Raw genomic sequence first — 20484 nt, forward strand, 5'->3', positions numbered from 1 at the left:
TCCATCGCCATAGGGACCGTCTGCAAATAAATAGGAACTGCTCTCCGTAGGGACACCGTTCTGTTGTGCTAGCTCAGCCCTGCATCCCTCGAGTGCACCCACTAGGGGTCAGGCTTCTCCGCGCCCCTGCGGCCGAGCTGGGGGGAGACAAGGGACTTCTCTCTGGGTGCCGTTGGTTCGCCCCACAGCCCCTGGTGAGGACACGGGGTATTTTATGCTCCCACACTCCTGGAAGGTTTATCAGCAGCTGGGATCGACCCCCTAGATCAGGGGTGGGCAAACTTTTTGGCCTGAGGGCCACATCGAGGTTGCAAAACTGTATGGAGGGTCGGGTAGGGAAGGCTGTGCCCCCCAAACAGCCTGGTCCCCACCCCCTATCCACTCCCTCCCACTTCCCGTCCTCTGACTACCCCCCTCAGAACCCCTGACCCATCCAACCCCCCCCCCCGCTCCTTGTTCCCTGACTGCCCCCTCCCGAGACCCCCCGCCCCTAACTACCCCCCCGGGACCCCAACCCCTAACCAACCCCCCCCGCTCCCTGTCCCCTGACTGTCCCGACCCCTATCCACCCAACCGCGCCCCCAACAGGCCCCTGGGACTCCCATGCCTATCCAATCCTCCTATTCCCTGTCCCCTGACTACCCCCCTCAGAACTCCCAAACCATCCAACCCTCCCACTCCTTGTTCCCTGACTTCCCCCTCCCGAGACCCCCCACCCCTAACTGTCCCCCCGCAACCCCACCCCCTATCCAACCCCCCCTTCTCCCTGTCCCCTGACTGCCCTGACCCCTATCCACCCAACCGCCCCCCCCCCCAACAGGCCCCCTGGGACTCCCACGCCTATCCAATCCTCCCATTCCCCATCCCCTGACACCCCCCCCCCAGAACCCCCGGCCCATCCAACCCCCCCTTCTCCCTGTTCCCTGACTGCCCCAACCCCTATCCACCCAACCGCCCCCCAACAGGCCCCCCGGGACTCCCACGCCTATCCAACCCCCCCCATCCCCTGACCGCCCCCCCAGAAGCCCCGGCCCATCCAACCCCCCCTCTTCCTGTTCCCTGACTGACCTGACTCTTATCCACACCCCCGCCCCCTGACAGGCTCCCCGGGACTCCCACGCCTCTCCAACCGCCCCCTGCTCCCTGTCCCCTGACTGCCCCCCCCCTCCCAGAACCTCTGCCCCATCCAACTGCCCCCTGTTCCCTTACAGCCCCCCGGGACCTCCTGCCCCTTATCTAACCCTTATCTTATTGGAAAGCACAGAGGTGTGGCTGCGGGGGAGGGAGGCCAGGGGCCCAGCCGAGAGCTCAGGGGCCGGGCAGGACGGTCCCGCGGGCCACCGTAGTTTGCCCACCTCTGCTCTAGATCATTGTGTTATGTGAAGGGTAGGGCCACGTGGCTTTCAGTAATGTTTAGATTTAACTTCAGCAATTGCTTCCTGTAGATTTTGGTAGCACATCACAGCCCGGTCCCCAAGGGCTGGTATTGGACCTGTGCCCTGAGGCAGGACGGCTATCACCTCAGAGTCAGACTTTGCACTAGGCAGGCGAAGAACCCAGAGTCTCGCACCATCAGGCAACCGCCGTGTCTCCTGCTGAGTCAATGCGTGGGGGGAGGCCCGATCCTGCAGTGTCCCCTGCTGACAGTGCGCGGGGGTGGGCGATCCAGCAGTCGTGTGGGATCTAGATGCAGCCACATGCAGGAGGAGACGTTGAAATGGGAAAGGCCTAGATTAAAATAGCCATCCTGACTCACTGCGGCCATACTCCAGATTTACCCAGTAGGGAGTGGGGGCAGGTTCCCCCTGGCCCTCCATTTACACCCGCGGAAAGTGGATGGAAAAGGCCACCAAAGAGGGGCCAAGTTCTCAGCGGGTGTAAATCGATGTGGCGTCTTTGAAACCAGTGGAGCTGCGTTTGTTTCCACCGGATGAGAGTCTGGACCATTGAGTTTAAAAAATCAGCGCCCGAGTTTCTGCTTTCAAGCGCGCACGTTTGCATATGGCCTCAGCCAACACTGCGGGGAGAGAACCTGCCTCTATCATCTCCCACAATGTCACCAGACCAGCAGATTATTTTTAACTAGCGCTTGAAAAAAATTGTCTAAAACCACCTAAAATCTCCCCTTCTGCTCGGCTCCAGAATTTAAAAACGGCCCATCTGGCCGTATGAACAAACATTTCTTCAAGCTCTGTGGCACTTCTCTTCCTGTCCGAAACCACTGCGCAGCATTATTGGGTGCTATTATGGCCTGTTGAACTGTTTCCATTGGCTTTGGATCAAATCCTTACACAGCTGCTGAGCTCCCTCCCAGAGGTGGCTGCATTCCAATGGTGGGTAAGGGGAATCTTTTTCTATCAGTCGGTAAAGGGCTCGGGGATCCATGCTAGATGGTGTGGCATCGACTATGGATTGACTCTGGTTTGGGCTGTCCAATTTGAGAACATTCTTGTGTTGCTTTTAGAGATCCCCGCTTTTAGGGATAGCTCAGTGGTTTGAGCATTGGCCTGCTAAACCGAGGGTTGTGAGTTCAATCCTTGAGGAGGCCACTTAGGGATCTGGGGCAAAAATCTGTCTGGGGATTGGCCCTGCTTTGAGCAAGGGGTTGGACTAGATGACCTCCTGAGGTCCCTTCCAACCCTGATATTCTATGGTTCTCCCCTTTAATCCCAACCAGCCTTGGACACATTTGGATCCTGCTCTGGGATTGGATTTCATCACTCATGCCCACAATACGTTATTACTTTACTACCAATAAATCCATCCGAGCCAAACCTCCCACTGAAACCAGTGAAGCGCGCGTGTGTGTGGGGAGGTTACCAGTGATATTAATGAGCCCCGTAACGCAGAGCAGATACTAGACAGATCCTGCCAGGGCTTCTTAACCTCAAGAGGGCCAGGAACTCAGCTGGGGTAACTCAATGGGACTCAGGGCTGTCCTTGGCGTTCCTTATACCCAGTGAAGTTCCGGCCCCTTGAGTCCATTTGAGAGGCCTGCACATTTATCCGGCTCCTCACTGAGCTGTTTGGCTTGGGGAAAAGTCAGCATCTGACACCCAGAGAACTGCTTATTTGTTCCCCCTTGGGGGGAAAACAGCTGGTCTGGTCTGAACAGAATCTATTCCCTTGTAAACTTCCTGCCGCAGCACCCCAGCTCCCCTCCCCCCTGAGCTGTTACTGACCAACCCAGGCTGAGGACGGCCGCACCCCCCGCTCAGACAGTCACTCGGCCGGGAGATGTGTGCTACATTTCAACCCTCAGCCAGAGGGAGGGTCCTGGCGCCGTACTGGTTTGGCGAGAGCTTTGCAGAAGTTCTCTGCCTGGCACAGCTCTGCGTGCGTATCCCCCGCCTCCACTGGTGTTCTGTGTGATCCCCTCCGGGTGGTCACCCTGTCGAAGTCTCTGTGAAGGGAAGAAGAAATTTTTGTTTGTGGATGTGCTCATGTGGTCTAGTGGTTAGAGCAGGGACCGAGCATCAGGACAGCTGGGTTTGGGAAGGAGTGTGGTCTAGTGGTGAGAGCAGGGGGGGATCCACAACGTGGGACTCCTGGCTTCTATTCCTTGGGCTGGGGGGCTGGTGGTCACAGACAGGCTGGACGACGGATTCTATTTCAGGCTGTGGTCGGCGTGCAGAGGCCTGAGGCAGGACTCCTGGGTTCTATCCCCAGCTCTTTCTCTGTGATCTTGGGCCAAGACACCACGCTTCGGTTTCTCCAGCTTTAAATTGGGGTGGCCCACCTCCTGGGGGGAGATTGTCAGCTTTCATACATTAGTCTTTGCAAAGTGCTTTAAGATCCTCAAATGAAAGATCAGGGGAAGGGCTGGAAACCTGCTGAAATCGGAGTGTTCAGGAACATCCGCACAGTTGTTTAAAAGAACACGACCTTTAAGAACGGCTTGGTCACACCAATCCATGTGCCTCTGGCCAGCCAGCGCTCTACAGATGGGGACCATACAGCAATGTTGCTCCACCCGCGGTATCTGGGTTAGGAGAAGCACTTTGAATGATAGAGCCGAGAGGGCTGGTTCTCTGCTCCGCCGCCGTGATGTAGCGCAGATGCAGATGCAGCCCGCCGTCTTCGTTCCGAGGTCCGGCTCCCCAGCCGCTGTAAATCAGCGGAGCTCCTCTGACGTCAGTAGTGTTACATCAATAGATACCAGCTAAGGATCCGGCCGGAAGAGGGTTTTCATTAGAGGTGGGCGAAAATTTTCAGCTGAAAGTCTCGGGGCAAAAACGCGCGAGCAAACCATTCGCAGGTTGCATCAGTTTCACCAAATTGTTAGGCGGTGGGTGTGGGGGGGAATCGCAACATTTTGATTTTTCAGGTTTGATGTTGCCTTTATTTTCTTTTCAAATTCAAAACTATTTAAGAATGCTCAAAATCGAAACATTTTGGGTCAAACAAAGCATTTCCTTTGACCCCCAAATGTTTTTTTTTTTAATCTTTCAAAACAGCCAGTGAACCAGAGCATCCATTGTCGTTGTTGTTTTTTGGTCTGGCTCTAATTTTAAGGCCCCTCGTCCCCAGGGTGCCTCCCCTTTGCAGCTCATCGTGTGGGCCTGTGTGTGTGTGCATCGCATCGTCTGTCGGTGCCAATGGGAGGTGTGCGTGTGGACACTTGTGTGATCTGTTACGCTCCGTTTGCTGCCGCCCCGATGTGCAATTAAAAAAGCAAAAGAGGAGCTCAGTGGAAAAACAACCAAACCATCAGCCCGGGAGGAAGTTTGAAACGCTGCAGGGCCCACGGGGAGCGACTCCCTGACACCGCATTGCTGCTGTTGGCGTGGGGTGGAGTGAGTGAATGAGGTGGGTGGTACCTGGGGGGGTGGTCATGGGGAGCGATTCCACGTGCCCGTGGAAACAGCCTGTGTCCGGGACACATTGCCACTAGCCCAGTGGGCTAGAGTCAGCCATGACCTAAGCAATGGGGGAAGCAACTGTGATCTCACACCAGTTTGTACGCTGAGGGGCCTGATGCTCTGTGCACTCCCACTGGTGTTAATCCAGAGTAACGCCAATGAGTTACACCAGTGTGAACCTGGGGTAAGTGGGAGGAGAACTGAGCCCTGTAACCCATTGACTATAAGACCAGAAGAATGGTCAGGCTGAGTCAGACCAATGGTCCCTCTAGCCCAGTGTCCTGTATTCTGACAGGGGCCCGTGCCAGGCCCTTCAGAGGGAACAAACAGAACAGGGCAATTATCGAGTGATCCATCCCTGTCATCCAGTCCCAGCTTCTGGCAGTCAGAGGTTTAGGGACACCCAGAGCATGGGGCTGCGTCCCTGATCATCCTGGCTAATAGCCATTGATGGGCCTGTCCTCCAGGAACTTATCTCTTTTCTTTTTTTTATAGTCTTGGCCTTCATCACATCCCCTGGCAATGAGTTCCACAGGTTGACTGTGCACTGGGCGAAGAAATACTTCCCTATGTTTGTGTTAAACCTGCTGCCTATTCATTTCACTGGGTGACCCCTGGTTCTTGTTATGTGAAGGGGTAAATAACACTTCCCTAGTCCCTTTCTCCAGCCCATTCATGATTTTATAGCTCTCTAGCCTATCCCCCATTGGTCGTCTCTTTTCGAAGCTGAACAGGCCCAGTGTTTTTAGTCTCTCCTCATACGGAAGCTGTACCATCCCCCTCATCATTTTTTGTTGCCCTTCTCTGTCCTTTTTCCAATTCTAATACATCTTTTGTGAGATGGGGTGACCAGAACTGCACACAGTACAAGGTGTGGGTGTACCATTAATTTATATAGTGGCATCATGATATTTTCTGTCTTATTTCTCTATCCCTTTCCTAATGGTTCCTAACATTCTGTTCGCTTTTTTGACTGCCGCTGCGCATTGAGCAGATGATTTCAGAGAATTATCCTTGATGACTCCCAGATCTTTCTTGAATGGTAACAGCTAATTTAAACCCCATCATTTTGCATGCATAGTTGGGATTATGTTTTCAATGTGCATTATTTTGTGTTTATCAACACCGAATTTCATTTGCCATTTTGTTGCCCAGTCACCCAGTGTTGTGAGACCCCGTTGTAACTCTCTGCAGTCAGCTTTCAACTTAGCTGTCTTGAGTAATTTTGTATCGTCTGAAACTTTGCCACCTCATTCCTTACCCCTTTTTCCAGACCACTTATGAATGTGTTGAACAGCACTAGTCCCACTACAGATCCTTGGGGGACCCCGCTATTCACCTCTCTCCACTGTGAAACGTATTTGTTCCTGCCCATTGTTTCCTATCTTTTAACCGGTTACTGATCTATGAGAGAACCTTCCCTCTTATCCCATGACTGCCTACTTTGCTTAAGAGCCTTTGGGGAGGGACCTTGTCAAAAGCTTTCTGAAAGTCCAAGTACACTATAGCCACTGGATCACCCTTGTCCACATGTTTATTGATACCCTCAAAGAATTCTAATAGATTGGTGAGGTATGTTTTCCCTTCCCTAACATATCGTGTTTATCTATATGTCTGATCACTCTGTTCTTTATTATAGTTTCCATCAATTTGCCTGGTACTGAAGTCAGGCTTACTGGCCTGTAATTGCCAGTATCACCTCTGGAGCCTTTTTAAAAAATCGACGTTACATTAGCTAAACACCAGTCATCTGGTACAGAGGTTGATTTAAGCGATAGGTTACATACCACAGTTAGTAGTTCTGCAGTTTCATATTTGAGTTCCTTCAGAACTCTTGGATGAATGCCATCTGGTCCTGGTGACTTATTACTATTTAATTTATCAATTCGTTCCAAAACCTCCTCTACTGACACCTCATTCTGGAACCACTTCTCAGATTTGTTGCCAAAAAGAATGTCTCTGGAGTGGGAATTTCCCTCACATCCTCTGCAGTGAAGACGGATGCAAAAAGTTCATTTAATGTTTCCGTAACAGCCTTGTCTTCCTTGAGTGATCCTGTAGCACCTGAATCAACCAGTGGACCCCATTGATTTGTTTGGCAGGCAGCCTGCTTCTGATATACTTAAAACTAACAGCAACATTTTGGTGTGTGTCTTTTGCTAGTTGCTCTTCAAATTCTTTTCCGGCCTGCCTAATTATATTTTTACACTCGACTTGCCAGAGTTTATGTTCTTTTCTGTTTTCCTCAGTAGGATTTGACTTCCAATTTTTAAAACATGTCTTTTTGTCTCTAAGCATCTCTTTAACTCTGTTTACTGTGGTGGCATATTTTTGGTCCCTTTCCTGGTTATTATTATTTATTTATTTTTTATTTGGGGCATATATAGTTTGAGCATCTCTTATGGTGTTTTTAAAAAGTTTCCATGCAGTTTGCAGGCATTTCACTCTTGTGACTGTTCCTTTCAATTTCTGTTTAACTGATCTCCTCATTTTTGTGTAGTTCCCCTTTTTGAAGTTAAATGCTGCTGTGGTGATTTTCTCTGGTACTCCTCCTAACCCCCAAAGGATGTTAAATTTAATTACATTATGGTCACTATTACTGAGCAGTTCAGCTATATTCACCTTTTGGACCAGTTAGGACTAAATCAAGAATTGTCTCTCCCCTTGTGGGTGCAAGGACTAGCTACCCCAAGAAGCAGCCATTAATGGTGTCTAGAGATTGTTATCTCTGCATCTCTTCCTGAGATGACATGTTCCCAGTCAATATGCGGATAGTTGAAATCCCCCATCATTATTGGGGTTTCTGGTTTTGTAGCCTCTCTAATCTCCCTGAGCATTTCACAGTCACTATCACCATCCTGGTCAGGTGGTCAGTGGTATATCCCTACTGCTATATTCTTCGAGCATGGAATTTCGAGCATGGAATTTCTATCCGTAGCGATTCTATGATGCAGTTTGATTCATTTAAGATTTTTGCTATGTTTGACTGTTTTCTTTCACATATAGTGCCACTCGCCTACCAGCATGACCTACTTTGTCATTCCTAGACATTTTGTACCCTGGTATTACCCATTGATTATCATCAGCCCATCAAGTTTCTGTGATGCCTATTCTATCAATATCCTATTTAATACCAGGCACTCAAGTCCACCCATCTTTTGTATTTAAACTTCTTGCATTTGTATACAAGCGCTTGTAAAAATTGTCAATATTTAGTTGTCTGCCTTCATGTGATGTAATTGAATGGGACGATTTTGCCTGACTGTTTCTCTTCAACTCCTACATGTACTTTCTTAACTTCTATCATTATAATATTATTCTTTATTTGTATTAAAGTAGCACCTAGAAACTCCAGGCAAGATCAGGACCCCATCGCACTAGGCCCTGTACGAACACAAAGTGGAGTTACTCCTTATATTGACACCCATGCAACCAAGATCAGGCCCCCTGTGTACATGGGCTGGGAAACTGGTGTAAGTTTCAAAGCGGTGTAGCTTGCACTGATCGGACAGCCCTTGGCTATGCAAAATAAGAGCAATGAACCGGTTTGCCTGTAATCTAAAGGGTCAGATCCCTGGCTGGTGCAAACTGGTGCCTATGAGAGTTAGACCTTGAAATGACCTCAGCTGGGGTTAACTGGTGTCGCTCCATCGAAGGCTTCAGAGGATCCGGCCCTTCATTTCGAACTCGCTGGAAGTCTGGGCTATGCACACAAGGGGTCTGGCGGCACTGCAGTCAGAGGCGTGAGGGCGGCACATGTAGACTTACCGGCGGCAGTGAGGGCGGCAGCGTGGCCTAGCTGTCTGAGGAGACCCTGGGCATGTACTCGAGCAGCTCGCCCATTGCTCCTTCTGAGATCCTGCTAAGCCCTAGCTGATGCAGTCCAAAGAGCTCCCCGGTCTGTCCCCACCCCTGCTCCGTCCCAGGGTCTTACCCCTGCGTGGGAAAGCCAAACAGAGAGGATTATCTCCGTCCCAAAGGGACTGGGGATGATACGGGAGACCCAGCCCATCAATAGCGGGGCCTGCCGCTAACGCGATTTGAGAGGCAGCAGAAATGCCTGTCGGGGATCATAGCTATGGGGGGAGGGAGGCGAGACCCGGCATGGCAAATTCTCCCCCCCGCCCCCCACATGAGGGCAGCATTGGCCTTCCAAAAGCCCCAAGTCTGCTGTATCCCAGTGGTTAGCATGTAGGGATCGGACGGGCAGGATGCCTGGGTTCTACTCCCAGCTTTGCCATAGTCAGGCCTCCTTGCCTCAGTTTCCCCACGGGTAAAATGATACCCACGTCCTGGCGCAGGGCTTTGTGAGTCTTCATTAACAGGTTTCCGGACCCTTAATGGGAGGGTGTATAATTAAGGGGCTTGATTTCCCCACCACCACCCTTGGGTGCTCAGATACTATGATTCGGTGTGTGTGTGTGTGTGGGGGGTGTTGTATAAACTTCCAGAGGCACTTAAATGCCCTGGGACCCAAAAGCCTGGGACACGGAGAAAGAGGGGACCTAACCCTAAGCACTGGGTTAAAACTGTGGGCCTGATTCCCCTCCCCCTGCTGTAAATCAGGAGTCACTGAGCACAAGGATGCTGGCGTGAAAATCCACTCCAGGGGGCGCTTTCTCTGAGGCAGGGGTCTCCCCGCCGCTGTGAGCTGTTTGGCCACTGACATGCTCCACTCCAGAAGTGGCTTCGTTTCAGTGCGTAGATGCTGCTTTGGGCTCCATGTAGGATACAACGCATGGCCTGCTCCGGCTTCCATTGCCCGGGACCAGTTTAATGGCCCCGAGACCAGGCCTGAGAAGCCCCAGCCCCACCTGCCCCATACGCGTATGGGGCAATACGTTGCTGACACAGCCATGAAAACCCTCAGCACGTCTCTGGGGAGATCCTGGTGCCCTGGGAGCAGCAAAGCGCTCCCGCTCCCCAGGCCCAGGGGAGCTCGGGGCAAGCGTCTGGGAAATTCGTTTGCCTAATCGAGCAAGGAAAGCTGGCGGGAAACTGGCTCGCTGAGTGGATTCCCAGCTGGTGGGAGCTCCGTTGAACTCCGCTCAGGATCCAGCCTGCTTGGGTCTGTGAAAGTTGGGGGCACCAAAGATCTTAAGACCCGAGGCAGCCGCTCAGCTCAGTGTATCCCTCCCACACACACCCCCGCCGCCCTGGTCTGCAGCGAGTCACCATGGCAAGGCGCCGGCACTGCGCGGTATAAGTATCCCAGTGCAGGAGGGGTGCAACCGCTCCAGGATACCTCCGAGCTGAAATAAAACCAAAGCTCCCGTGGGAAAGGAACTCCCCGCTGTGTGGGGCAGACTGAGCTGAAGGAGGAGAATGGCTGTGTCGTGGGAGGTGCCTGGCTGAAAGCGGGGCAGCGGGTCTGGTTCGGGGCAGTTCTGGATAGGGGCCATTTGCAACCTCCAGGCTCAGATCAGGGGTCGGCTTTTGAACAGCTCCAGATTTTCAGGGCACTTTGGATCCAGGGTTTTAGTTCGAGCCTGTGAAGATCGTGGCCGCAGAAGGGTTGGCAGGGTAGAGGGAACATGGTCTGGACCCAGACGAGGAGCGTTATAGATACCAACGTGCTGCGGGCAGGTGGGCTGTACCAACTTCCCCCTCCCCTTTGCAGATGCTCCACCACCCTGACCCCCTGCTATCCCAGCCCTGTGCTCCCCATCCACCCGGCAAACCCACGGCTCTCCAGGGGCTTCTAACGCCGAGTCTGAGGTTTGCTGCCTGTCGGATCTGTAACTCTGGCTCTGTTGTGCCGAAAAGCTCATCATGGGAGCGGGGGAGTTTTACTCAGAACTAGGCCCCATTTCTGGGCAAAACCCCCAGGCCTGGTCTTCAAGAGTCATGATTAAAACACAGAATTTCAGACCTAGACGTTTCTTTCAGACACGTCGATTTTCCTTAGAAACCCAGGGAGCGCTCGGCTTTCACAGGGAGTTGGTATTTAAAAACACCTGGGTCTTGGAAATGTTTTAACCCCCCACACACACACCCAACCCGCCCCCTCGGTCCCAAACCATTCGGAAAAGTGACACTGTTTGTGTAACATTTTTTACACAAGTCTGAGCTTGGGCATAGGCTGGGGGCATGGGGCAGGTTAGACATTGGGCATGGGGCAGGCTGGGGGCATGGGGCAGGTTAGACATTGGGCATGGGGCAGGCTGGGGGCATGAGGCAGGTTAGACATTGGGCATAGGGCAGGCTGGGGGCATGGGGCAGGTTGGGTCTGGGGCGGGCTGGGGGCATGGGGCAGGTTAGACATTGGGCATGGGGCAGGCTGGGGGCATGGGGCAGGTTAGACATTGGGCATGGGGCAGGCTGGGGGCATGGGGCAGGTTAGACATTGGACATGGGGAAAGCTGGGGGCATGGGGCAGGTTAGACATTGGGCATGGGGCAAGCTGGGGGCATGGGGCAGGTTAGACATTGGGCATGGGGCAGGCTGGGGGCATGGGGCAGATAGACATGGGAGGGCGCAAGGCATGGGGCAGGCTGGTCAGTAGTACGGAAGAGGAGACCTGGGACGAGAGGGTCTCCAGGAGGTAACTGAGGGTGAAAGCAGGCAGAAGAAGTGACCTCTGAAAGACATTTGCTTCCCATGACTCCCTGGGACACCCCAGGGCTGGTCTTTGAGCAGTGGGGAGGAGGATTTCCATGCAGAGGAAGTGGAGGGTCCCGGCCCCCCCAGGTCCGACCTGGCCCTAAGAGCCAGGCCTGGGCCGGGCTTTCCGAAGCCGTTTCTGAGAAGTGGGGCCCTGCTCCTGCCCGGTCGCCCCCGGCCCTGAGATCACTCCGCCCCGGGCCCTGCTTTATCAGAAACGCCGGCGCTTCGAGGAAACCCAGAGCCCGAAGGCTCAAAGCCCCTCCTGGTTCCGCCTGGCATCCCCCTCCCACGCCGGGGGGGGGGGGCACGCGAGCCGCGCTGCCTTGGCCTGTCAGCTTTGAGCATCATGCACTGTGGCAAGCGCGGGGAGGGAGCGGAGGAAGGAAGGAAGTGAGAAAGACCGAGAGAAGCAGAGGAAAGAGAGAGAGAGAAAGGAAGAGAAGAGCAGCGGCGGGAGGGGGAGGAAGAGGGCGGGAGAGAGATCCCTGAAATGATGGGGAGAAAGCCGGGCTCGGCAGGTCGAATGGAGTCTGGGGGGCAGGAGGGAGATGCCCTGGCCTCCCCATGCCAACGGAGCGGTACCAGCGGGTCTGGTTCTGGCAGGGCTCCCTCCGCCCCCACCTCAGTGCTCCCACTGAATCCACATTCCCCCCCCCCCCCCCCCGTCCCCTGGCTCCCTGCCCCCCCCGGCTCTCAGCTCAGACAGGATTCGGGGAGCCCGGCACCGGGTCCCAAAGCGCCCTCTGGTCCCGCTCACGGCCTCCGGCAGAGAGTCGGGGATGAATATTTCAAGGGGGCCGTTAATGTTTAAAGAGCAGCACTGCACAGGGAACGCACATCTGCCTGAGTGTGGCTCGTTGTGTGTGTGTGTGTGTGTGTGTGTGTGTGTGTGTGTGTGTGTGTGTGTGTGTGTGCGTGTGTGCAGCAGATTATCTGTGACTATGCTGGTGATCAATTGTGCACATCCGTGAGTGTCCCCGTGGGGACTGTGCGCATCAGTTTGGGTGTGAATCTGTGCGAACGCACAGTCGGGGCATTGTGGGAGTGTCACAGGTGTGCGTATCTGTGGACGTGTACATGGGCATGCCGGATTGTGCATGCACACTCTAGGGGTGCTCTCGGTGTGTGCGCTTGTGCATATACGCTGTAGGTGCTGAATGGGTTACAATTGTGTGTGTTTGATTGTATGGGGCAGGGGGGCTCAGAGCGTGTGTATGTTTGTGTACATACCATAGGGTGTCTGCTGGGCTGTAGAGACAAGGTGGGTGAGGTGATAGCGTTACTGGACCAACTTCTGGTGGTGAGAGAGACGAGCTTTCGGGCTCCCCAGCGTCCTCCAAAAGCTGTTCCCTCCCCGACCATGTCTCTCTTACACAACCGAGGTGCAGCTGAGTGTGTCCCTCTCCGGTGGGGGTGGGGGTGCTGCCTGTCGGTCCATGCACACCACAGGTGCGTCGAGAGTCCCCGAGACCCAGCAGGCTGGGCTGTGGGGAGCTGCCCTGGGCTCCGGGGACGTCTGCTTCACCCTGTCCCTGGAGCCTGGCACGTTGCAAGCAATCAGGTCGGCCAGTTAAACACGGGCAGGCGTTTTGCCCAGGGCTGTGGCCTGGACCCTACTGGCTCCTCGCCCTTGGCCCATCTTTTATTCACTAGCTAGTGCAATATTCGCACGCTCTCCCCTCTGCTCCCCTCCACGTGCGGGGCTGGGGGTAACGGGGGGGGGGGTGTCATACTTGATTGACAGATTGTGGGAGCTCTGGAGAGAGACCCTGGGCCAGCCTTGCCCCAACTAGGCCTTCTCTGGGCAGCCCAGTCGTCACCCATTTAAACCAGCTGGCGCAACTGATGACAGTTTGTGTCCCATGGTCCTCAGCTCCTGGCTTCACCAGGAACATGAGCAGGACCGGAGGGGGAGGGGGGGTTAAATTCTGCTTTTAGTCTTATTATGATTAGTTGTGTATTGTGGTAGCACATGGGAGCTACGGACCAGGCCCCCGTGACGCTTGGTGCTCTACGAACAGAATGATGGTCCCTGGCCCCAAGAACTTACTTTGCTCCCCTTTACAGCAGCGGACTCGCTCCTGAGTCCTCCGAGGGGGAGTCAGCTCAGAATCCCAGGCTCGGCAGCTCGGGCATTTTTGCTCTGGCAATTTGCTCCTGATTTTGGTGGTTCTGAAAACCCCAGCTCCGGGAGTCCAGTGATGATGTGAGACTCTCAGCTTCCATTTAAAACAAAAGAACAGTAAGTTTCCAGACGTCGTGGTGGCAGAGAGAGGCTTGACGTCATGAATCCCCCCCCACACACACACACCTAGGCTCAAAATCCAGAAGGCAAATGAAAAAAGCATCTATTTTTTTATTTTAATTTCAAGATTTTTTTAAGCCACTCTCACGACGGTGGGAGGAGGGGGGGCTGGTGGATCACTTTTGAAGGGTTGGTGTTGGCAAGGCTGGAATCGGGTCAGAGGGGTGGCATCGCTGCTCCCAATTGCCATCAGCGTGACTGGGCCTGGTTCTGAGCCTGTCTACCCTCGTGCTAATCAGGCGAGGGTCAGTGTGTAAAACCAGCGTCAACCCGAGAGGGGGCTGGTGCTAACGTGCATCTGTAACTAGCTGCGGTCAGTCTATCTATGTATCTAAAGTTACTGGGCAGCATCTCCTAAAGGGGGTTGCAAAACAGTACAACCTTTGCAGAGGCTTTTGTGTTTCCTCTCTGGTCCCGGCTGCCCCCGTTGGGAGTTTGAGCCACACACTGAGACGTTGTCCCCCTGAAGCACCTGTCGGAAGACAGGAGACTGGCCGAGCTGGACCATTGCTCTGACCCAGGAGGGCTGTTCCTACGTCTGCCTGGAGCGAACCTGCAACCTTCAGAACCAAAGTGTATCAGCAGGGAATAGCAGCCTGTTGCAGTCCCTAAAGCCAGCCACTAGAGGGAGCCATGCTTACACTCCCTGAAGGAGTGCCTTACCCGTGTGGTCATGTCTCCCTCTTGTGGCCGGCCCTGGTGTCTACAACCACCTGCTACCTAACCCCCTAGCTCAAACAGCAGACGCCGGTACGTTTGTGGGTCCCGAGTTCAATCCTCTGTGGCGACTGTTAGGCATGTGCGGATGTGGTTTGTTGCATTGATCCACCCCAGGTCCTGCCAGGCCAGGGCCCTCCGTGCAGCGGGGAGACAGTGTCCCCTATTTCCCAGCTCCCTTTCTTAGACCCCTCTTCTTGCTCTGACGAAGGGGAGGCCACTAACGAGAGGGGTTGAAATAGGGATTTGAAATTGACCTGTGAGCCCCACCCGATCCTGCCTCTTTCCTCTTCTCCCTTCCCAGCTGTCCTCTCCCCTTTCGCTCCCTGCCTCCCTCCCTCCTGCTCCTCGGCCCTTCCCTGGCCTGGCGATGGGGCTGAGAATAGCAACGGTGTCGGTTTCTGAACCGGAAAAGTGGGGAGGCGGGGCAGAGGGAAGGGGGGGGCCTGGGCATGGGACGCAGAACCGAGCTGCCACCTGTCACAGTCAGTTGACAAGTCTCTGGGTTCTAAACAGGGCCAAGCGGCTAAATCTGCCCCGGGGGGGGGAGGGCTGGGATCAGAACCAGCTGGCTGGGCCGGCTTCGTACCCGGAATTGGAAGAGTTGGGAAATAATCCAGCTCAGTGCTTGGCGGGGGAGGGGGGCTGCTTCAACACCTCACCCCCCACCCCATTGTCTCCCCTCCTTTCTCCGTTCTCTACCTCTTCTTCCCCCCCCGCTTTCTATAGCCACCCCCAGCTTCCCCTCTCTCCTGCATCCCTCCCTGTGCCCAGGTCTCTGAGGCAGGGAACGCGTCTTTGTATGCGCACACATGGGTCCCGATCCTGACCGGAGCCCCAGGTCTCTGCTGAAATACCAGGAATGGTTAACGGCCATCGTCTCCTCCTCCCCCTCAGGCTCTCCTGCAATCTCTGCCCCCAGCCCTCTCTCAATCTCTCCAGTTTGATACCCCCGGGGGCCCCCTCACCGCTCAGGACTGAATGGGGCATTCCTGCTGCCTGGGCAGGGAAACCAGCCCTGTACTGGCCTTGTCTAGGGGCGTGTAGTTACAGGGTAACGTCATGGGGCTGGCTGAGGGGTAACCAAGGCACCTGCTCCATGCCAAGCCGGGAATCGGGAGGCCTGGGTTCTCCTCCCAGCTCTGCCGCTGACCCAGGGCTGGTCACTCTCACTGTGCCTCAGTTTCCCCTCCCACCCTGTATGTGTCTTGTGTAATCAGACTGTGACCTCTTCGGGGCGGGGACTGCCTCGCTATGTCTTTGTACAGCCCCTAGCACAGCGGGGCCCTGGTCTCTGTTGGGGCCGCTCAGCGCTACCATCAGAAATAGTAGTGTGAGGATAATCCAGGCCACCACACGCCGATCCCCCTTGTTGCCATCACGTTCCTCCAGCCCATGTCCCACGGATACATCCTCCGTCCTGTCCTGCTTGGGGCTGGGATCCCACCTGGGGCCCAGCTCACCTCCTGGGGGATCTTTCCTCGCTGCGTGGCTGGACTCCACGGGATGCTCTGCGCCGGGAAGGGAGGGAGGTCGCGCTATGTGATATGGGGACCCAGGGAGTGTCCCCTCCAGTGTAACACGCCGGGTTGTGTTTGTGTCCCCTCCCCAGGCGGATGTTCCCGTTTCTCAGCTTCAACCTCTCCGGGCTGGACCCCGTGGCTCACTACAGGGTCTGCGTGGACATTGTCCTGGTGGATCAGCACCACTGGAGGTACCAAGGCGGGAAGTGGGTCCAGTGCGGCAAGGCCGAGGGGAACATGCCAGGTAGGAAGGAGAGATCCAGGCCCCTTCCCCCCTCCCAGTTATCTCGTTCATGGGGCGGGACCAGGGCGTTGGGTGCAGGGGGGTGGTCGGTGCTTGCCACTGTCTCTAGGCTTCTCTTGAGAGAGGGGGGAACTCCCACAGCCAGTGCTCCTGCAGCGCCCCCTGCTGGGAGAGCCAGGCGCCCCCCCAACCACTGCTCCTGCCCCCTCCCCTGCAGCGCCCCCTGCTGGGAGAGCCAGGCGCCCCCCCCCCCCCAGCCACTGCTCCTGCACCCTCCCCTGCAGCACCCCCTGCAGTGTGAGCCAGGCACCCCTCCTGCACCCTCCCTTGCAGCGCCCCCTGCTGGGAGAGCCAGGTGCCCCCCCAGACACTGCTCCTGCAGCGCCCCCCTGCAGTGTGAGCCAGGCACCCCTCCTGCACCCTCCCTTGCAGCGCCCCCTGCTGGGAGAGCCAGGCGCCCCCTCCCCCAGCCACTGCTCCTGCCCCCTCTGCTGCAGCGCCCCCTGCTGGGAAAGGCTGGGACTGGGGTAGCTGGGAGCTTCTGCACCATTCCCAAGAGTGACACCTGCTATAGAAGCTGTGTTGGGGGGGGCAGAAGGGGGGGCTCGCTGTGACCTGAGAGCTGGTTCCTGATTAGGGGAGGGGGCAGGGTTTAGATTTCAAGCAGCAATGGCCAGGGTCTCAGGGCTGCCTTTTCCCTCCAGGGGGGTGGAGCTGGAGCCGTGTTCTCCGAACAGGAGGGGGAGCCAGGGTCTGCAATTCGCCCCAACCCCAAACTCCCCTGGCGCCACAGGGCCTGGGACCAGCCCACCACCCGATCTGTCCCCGTTGCTGGATCCCGGAGCAGTGAGGAGCAACCGGGAGCCCCTCCCCTTCCTTTCTTGTCCCCACCCCGTCCCTCCAGCACCAGCTGCACACCCCCCCCCCCCCAGCACTCGCCGCATTCTCAGGAGCCAGAGCGCCCTCTTGTGGCTCCCTGGCAGGCGTAGCACCCTGGGGCCGGGGTGGGAGCCGATGGGTTATCACCTCTCTGACCCCTGCCTACCCAGCTGGCACTTCCCAGCCTGGGCTGGGTGAGGGGGGACTCGCCTCCTGTGGCTGGGAGGAGGAGCTGGTCCCAGGTGCTGCTCCGAGCCCTGAGCCGGAGGCACCCAGGCGGGAGGGGGCGCTGGCGGGCAGGGTCGCCGCGCCAGGCTCTGACTGGCTGGCCCAGAGGCCGTGGGTGCAGGGAGCGGCTGGTGGGCCCGTGGGAGCGGCATGGCACTCAGCCGGGGGCTGTTTTGGCAGGTAACCGGCTGTACATCCACCCCGACTCACCCAACACCGGGGCCCACTGGATGCGCCAGGAGGTCTCGTTTGGAAAACTCAAGCTCACCAATAACAAGGGGGCATCCAATAACATCACACAGGTAACCCCCTCCCCCCCATCACAGGCCAGACACCTGTCCCCGTCACCCGGGCAACGTCCCCCATTGCGGGGCATAGGCCAGGTGCCCATCCTCGTCACCTGGGTAACGTCCCCCATCGCAGGACACAGGCCAGACACCCATCCCCGTCACCCGAGTAACGTCCCCCATCGCAGGGCACAGACCAGACACCCATCCCCGTCACCCGGGTAACGTTCCCCCATCGCAGGGCACAGGCCAGACACCCATCCCTGTCACCTGGACAGAGACCCACCAGCCTATCCGCACTCCCCTCCAGCTTCTGGACCCTCCAGACACTACCTACTCCCCGCCATCAGCTTCTCTGTGGTGTGGGGCTGACTCTCAGGACCCCTCGTGCTTTCTCTGTTCTGTTCTTTCTGTCGCCTTCCTTCCAGCTGAAGGCGCTGCCTTTTGCCCAATAGTTAGCCTGTGGAACTGCCTGCCACATGATATCGATCTAAAGCTATGAATCCCACTGACGTTCCCTCAACGGCTTATCCCAGCGGGCCATGGTACCCTCAGTCAGGATAAGCCTGCCATGGTCTCCCCCATAGATTGACCCACAGAACAGTGGGGATCACCCTACCAGGGATTGTCCCAATGTCCCCCCACGCCCAGCTGCAGAGCATCCCTTATGAGCTCCACGCCCCCTGCTCCAAGCGCCTCTCCCGTGACGCTCCCGTGCCCTGCTCTCTGCAGATGATCGTGCTGCAGTCGCTGCACAAGTACCAACCGCGGCTGCACGTGACGGAGGTGAAGGAGGGGGAAGGGGATGAGGCCTACCCCTCCGGCAACACCCAGACCTTCATCTTCCCGGAGACGCAGTTCATCGCCGTCACGGCCTACCAGAACGCCGACGTGAGTACCGGGCCCCCGTGCCTCCCTGGGCCACGGCAACCCCTCGGATGCCCGGGGGCAGCCGCTAGGGGGCGCTGTGCCAAGGAGAAGGGTAGGTCTGAGGCCGCCCACGGTGCGGTTGGGTGGGGACTGGAGTGTCACGTCAGCACCCCATGGCCCAGCTCCTGCCTCAGGGCGGGTGTCGGGGGGGGGGTGGTTCCTAGGGCTTGAGGGGGGGCAATTGGGGAAGCACTAGGAAGATGGGGGCTGCCCTGCATCCCTGCTTCTTCCCCCCGACTCTCCCTCCACCCCCTCCCCAACCCCGTGCCACCCCACACACGCAGTGTGACCGTGTGCCCAGACTCTGTTCTGTGTTGTCCTAGATCACTCAGCTGAAAATCGACCACAACCCCTTTGCCAAGGGCTTCCGGGACAACTTCGACTCGTGAGTATCCCCCCGACTGGCTGTCTCCCCATCGCCCCGCGGGGCCGGCCCAGCCACGGGCCAGGGGGCAGGTCTGCCTTGATGCACCCTCGTCATTGGGTCACTGCCAGGCGTCTCCGAGGCCCCCGTTCGCCTGGCACTCCCCAGTTCTCAGAGGCCGGCCACTGAGGCAAACATTGGGCCTGCAGAGCTGCAGCGGGGATGGGAGAGACGCCTCTCCCCCGGAGCTGCAGAGGGGAGAGGTGTGTGTGTGTGTGTGTGTGTGTGTGTGTGCGCCTCACACACACACACACACACACACACACTTGTGGTGGTGTTGTTCCTTCTTGGTACTTCCTGTAATGCACATACATTCGCTGTCATTTTATTCTTTCAAAGTGCTACTGGAGTGTTTTATTTCTTTTAATTCTTTAATTCTAAAATGCCTCCCCTGTCCTGGCTGGAGTCATTATCCCTCGGGGAACTTTTTAAACAGAGATCTTCTCTCTCGGTTTTTTTGTTTCTACGGCTGGCGCACATCCCCGCAGTACCTCGATAGTGGTGCACGTGACAAAATGGATTCCGCACGTGGGTGGAAAAAAGGAGAGGGAATCTTGTCGCTCACCTGCCGGGGCCTGGGGCCTCTGCTGAGTTTGCCAGCACGGCGGGCGGGATGGCGACGGGCAGGGACGCCCAGCCAGGAGTGGGGCCGAGACCCCCCCACAAACTCAACTCAGTTACCAGAGCGCAGCTGAAGCCAGCCAGGGCCGGAGATCAACCTGAGGCCCCAGGCCCCACCCCCCCACCCGCCGTCCAGCTCCAACCCCGGTGCCGCAGGGCACCCTCTCCACCCCTGCCTGACCCCCCCCTTTGTGTTTGTCCGCCCCCAGGATGTACACGACAGCAGAGGGCGACCGCGTGACCCCGTCCCCGCCCGACGCCACCAGCTGTCAGCAGCTCCTGCCCGGCAGCCGCTTCCCGTCCTTCCTGCACGAGCAGTACCCGCTGCCCCAGAGCCGCTACTACAACGGGGAACCGCTGCAGCACAAGGAGCACCCCCGCTGGTACTTCGCCTCCCAGCAGCCCCCCGCCGCCCCCCTGGAGTACGGCGCCTACGAGGGCAGCTACGGCGGGAACAAGTACATGCCCTTCGGCGTGAAGGCCTTCCCCCTGCCGGCCTCGCCCCATGCCACCCTGCCCTACTACCAGGAGCCCCACCCCTTCGGCTCGCCGCCCGCCGCCTGGCAGCCACCCGCCAAGCCCGGCCCCGGGGCGCTGGGCTGGTTCCGGCCCGTGCGGGACATCCGGCCCCTGCCCGCCGGCGAGGAGAAGGGGAAGGACGCGGAGGGCTGGGCCGAGCCGGCCTCGGTCAAGTCGGTGGACTCCTCGGACTCGGGGCTCTTCGAGGCGGAGTGCAAGCGGCGCAGGGTGTCGCCCTACGCCTCCAGCGCCGAGAGCTCGCCCCCCGCCCGCAACGGGGACCTGTACGACAAGGACGGGGGCGCCGACCCCGGCTACTACGGCTTCTACGGCAACTGA

General features: G+C 57.0%; 1 protein-coding gene across 1 annotated transcript in view; it reads left to right on the forward strand.

Moving 5' to 3' along the window:
• The window catches only part of TBX21 (T-box transcription factor 21), a 34405-nt gene extending 13921 nt beyond the window's left edge, over window positions 1-20484 (forward strand). Inside the window, exons 2-6 of the mRNA XM_065422698.1 lie at window positions 16103-16257; window positions 17545-17666; window positions 18384-18542; window positions 18905-18966; window positions 19836-20484. Coding sequence (XP_065278770.1) covers window positions 16103-16257; window positions 17545-17666; window positions 18384-18542; window positions 18905-18966; window positions 19836-20484 — 1147 coding nt within the window. The remainder of the gene's footprint in view (window positions 1-16102; window positions 16258-17544; window positions 17667-18383; window positions 18543-18904; window positions 18967-19835) is intronic.

This window comes from Emys orbicularis, chromosome 25 (assembly GCF_028017835.1).
Source record: "Emys orbicularis isolate rEmyOrb1 chromosome 25, rEmyOrb1.hap1, whole genome shotgun sequence".
NCBI lineage: Eukaryota > Metazoa > Chordata > Testudines > Emydidae > Emys > Emys orbicularis.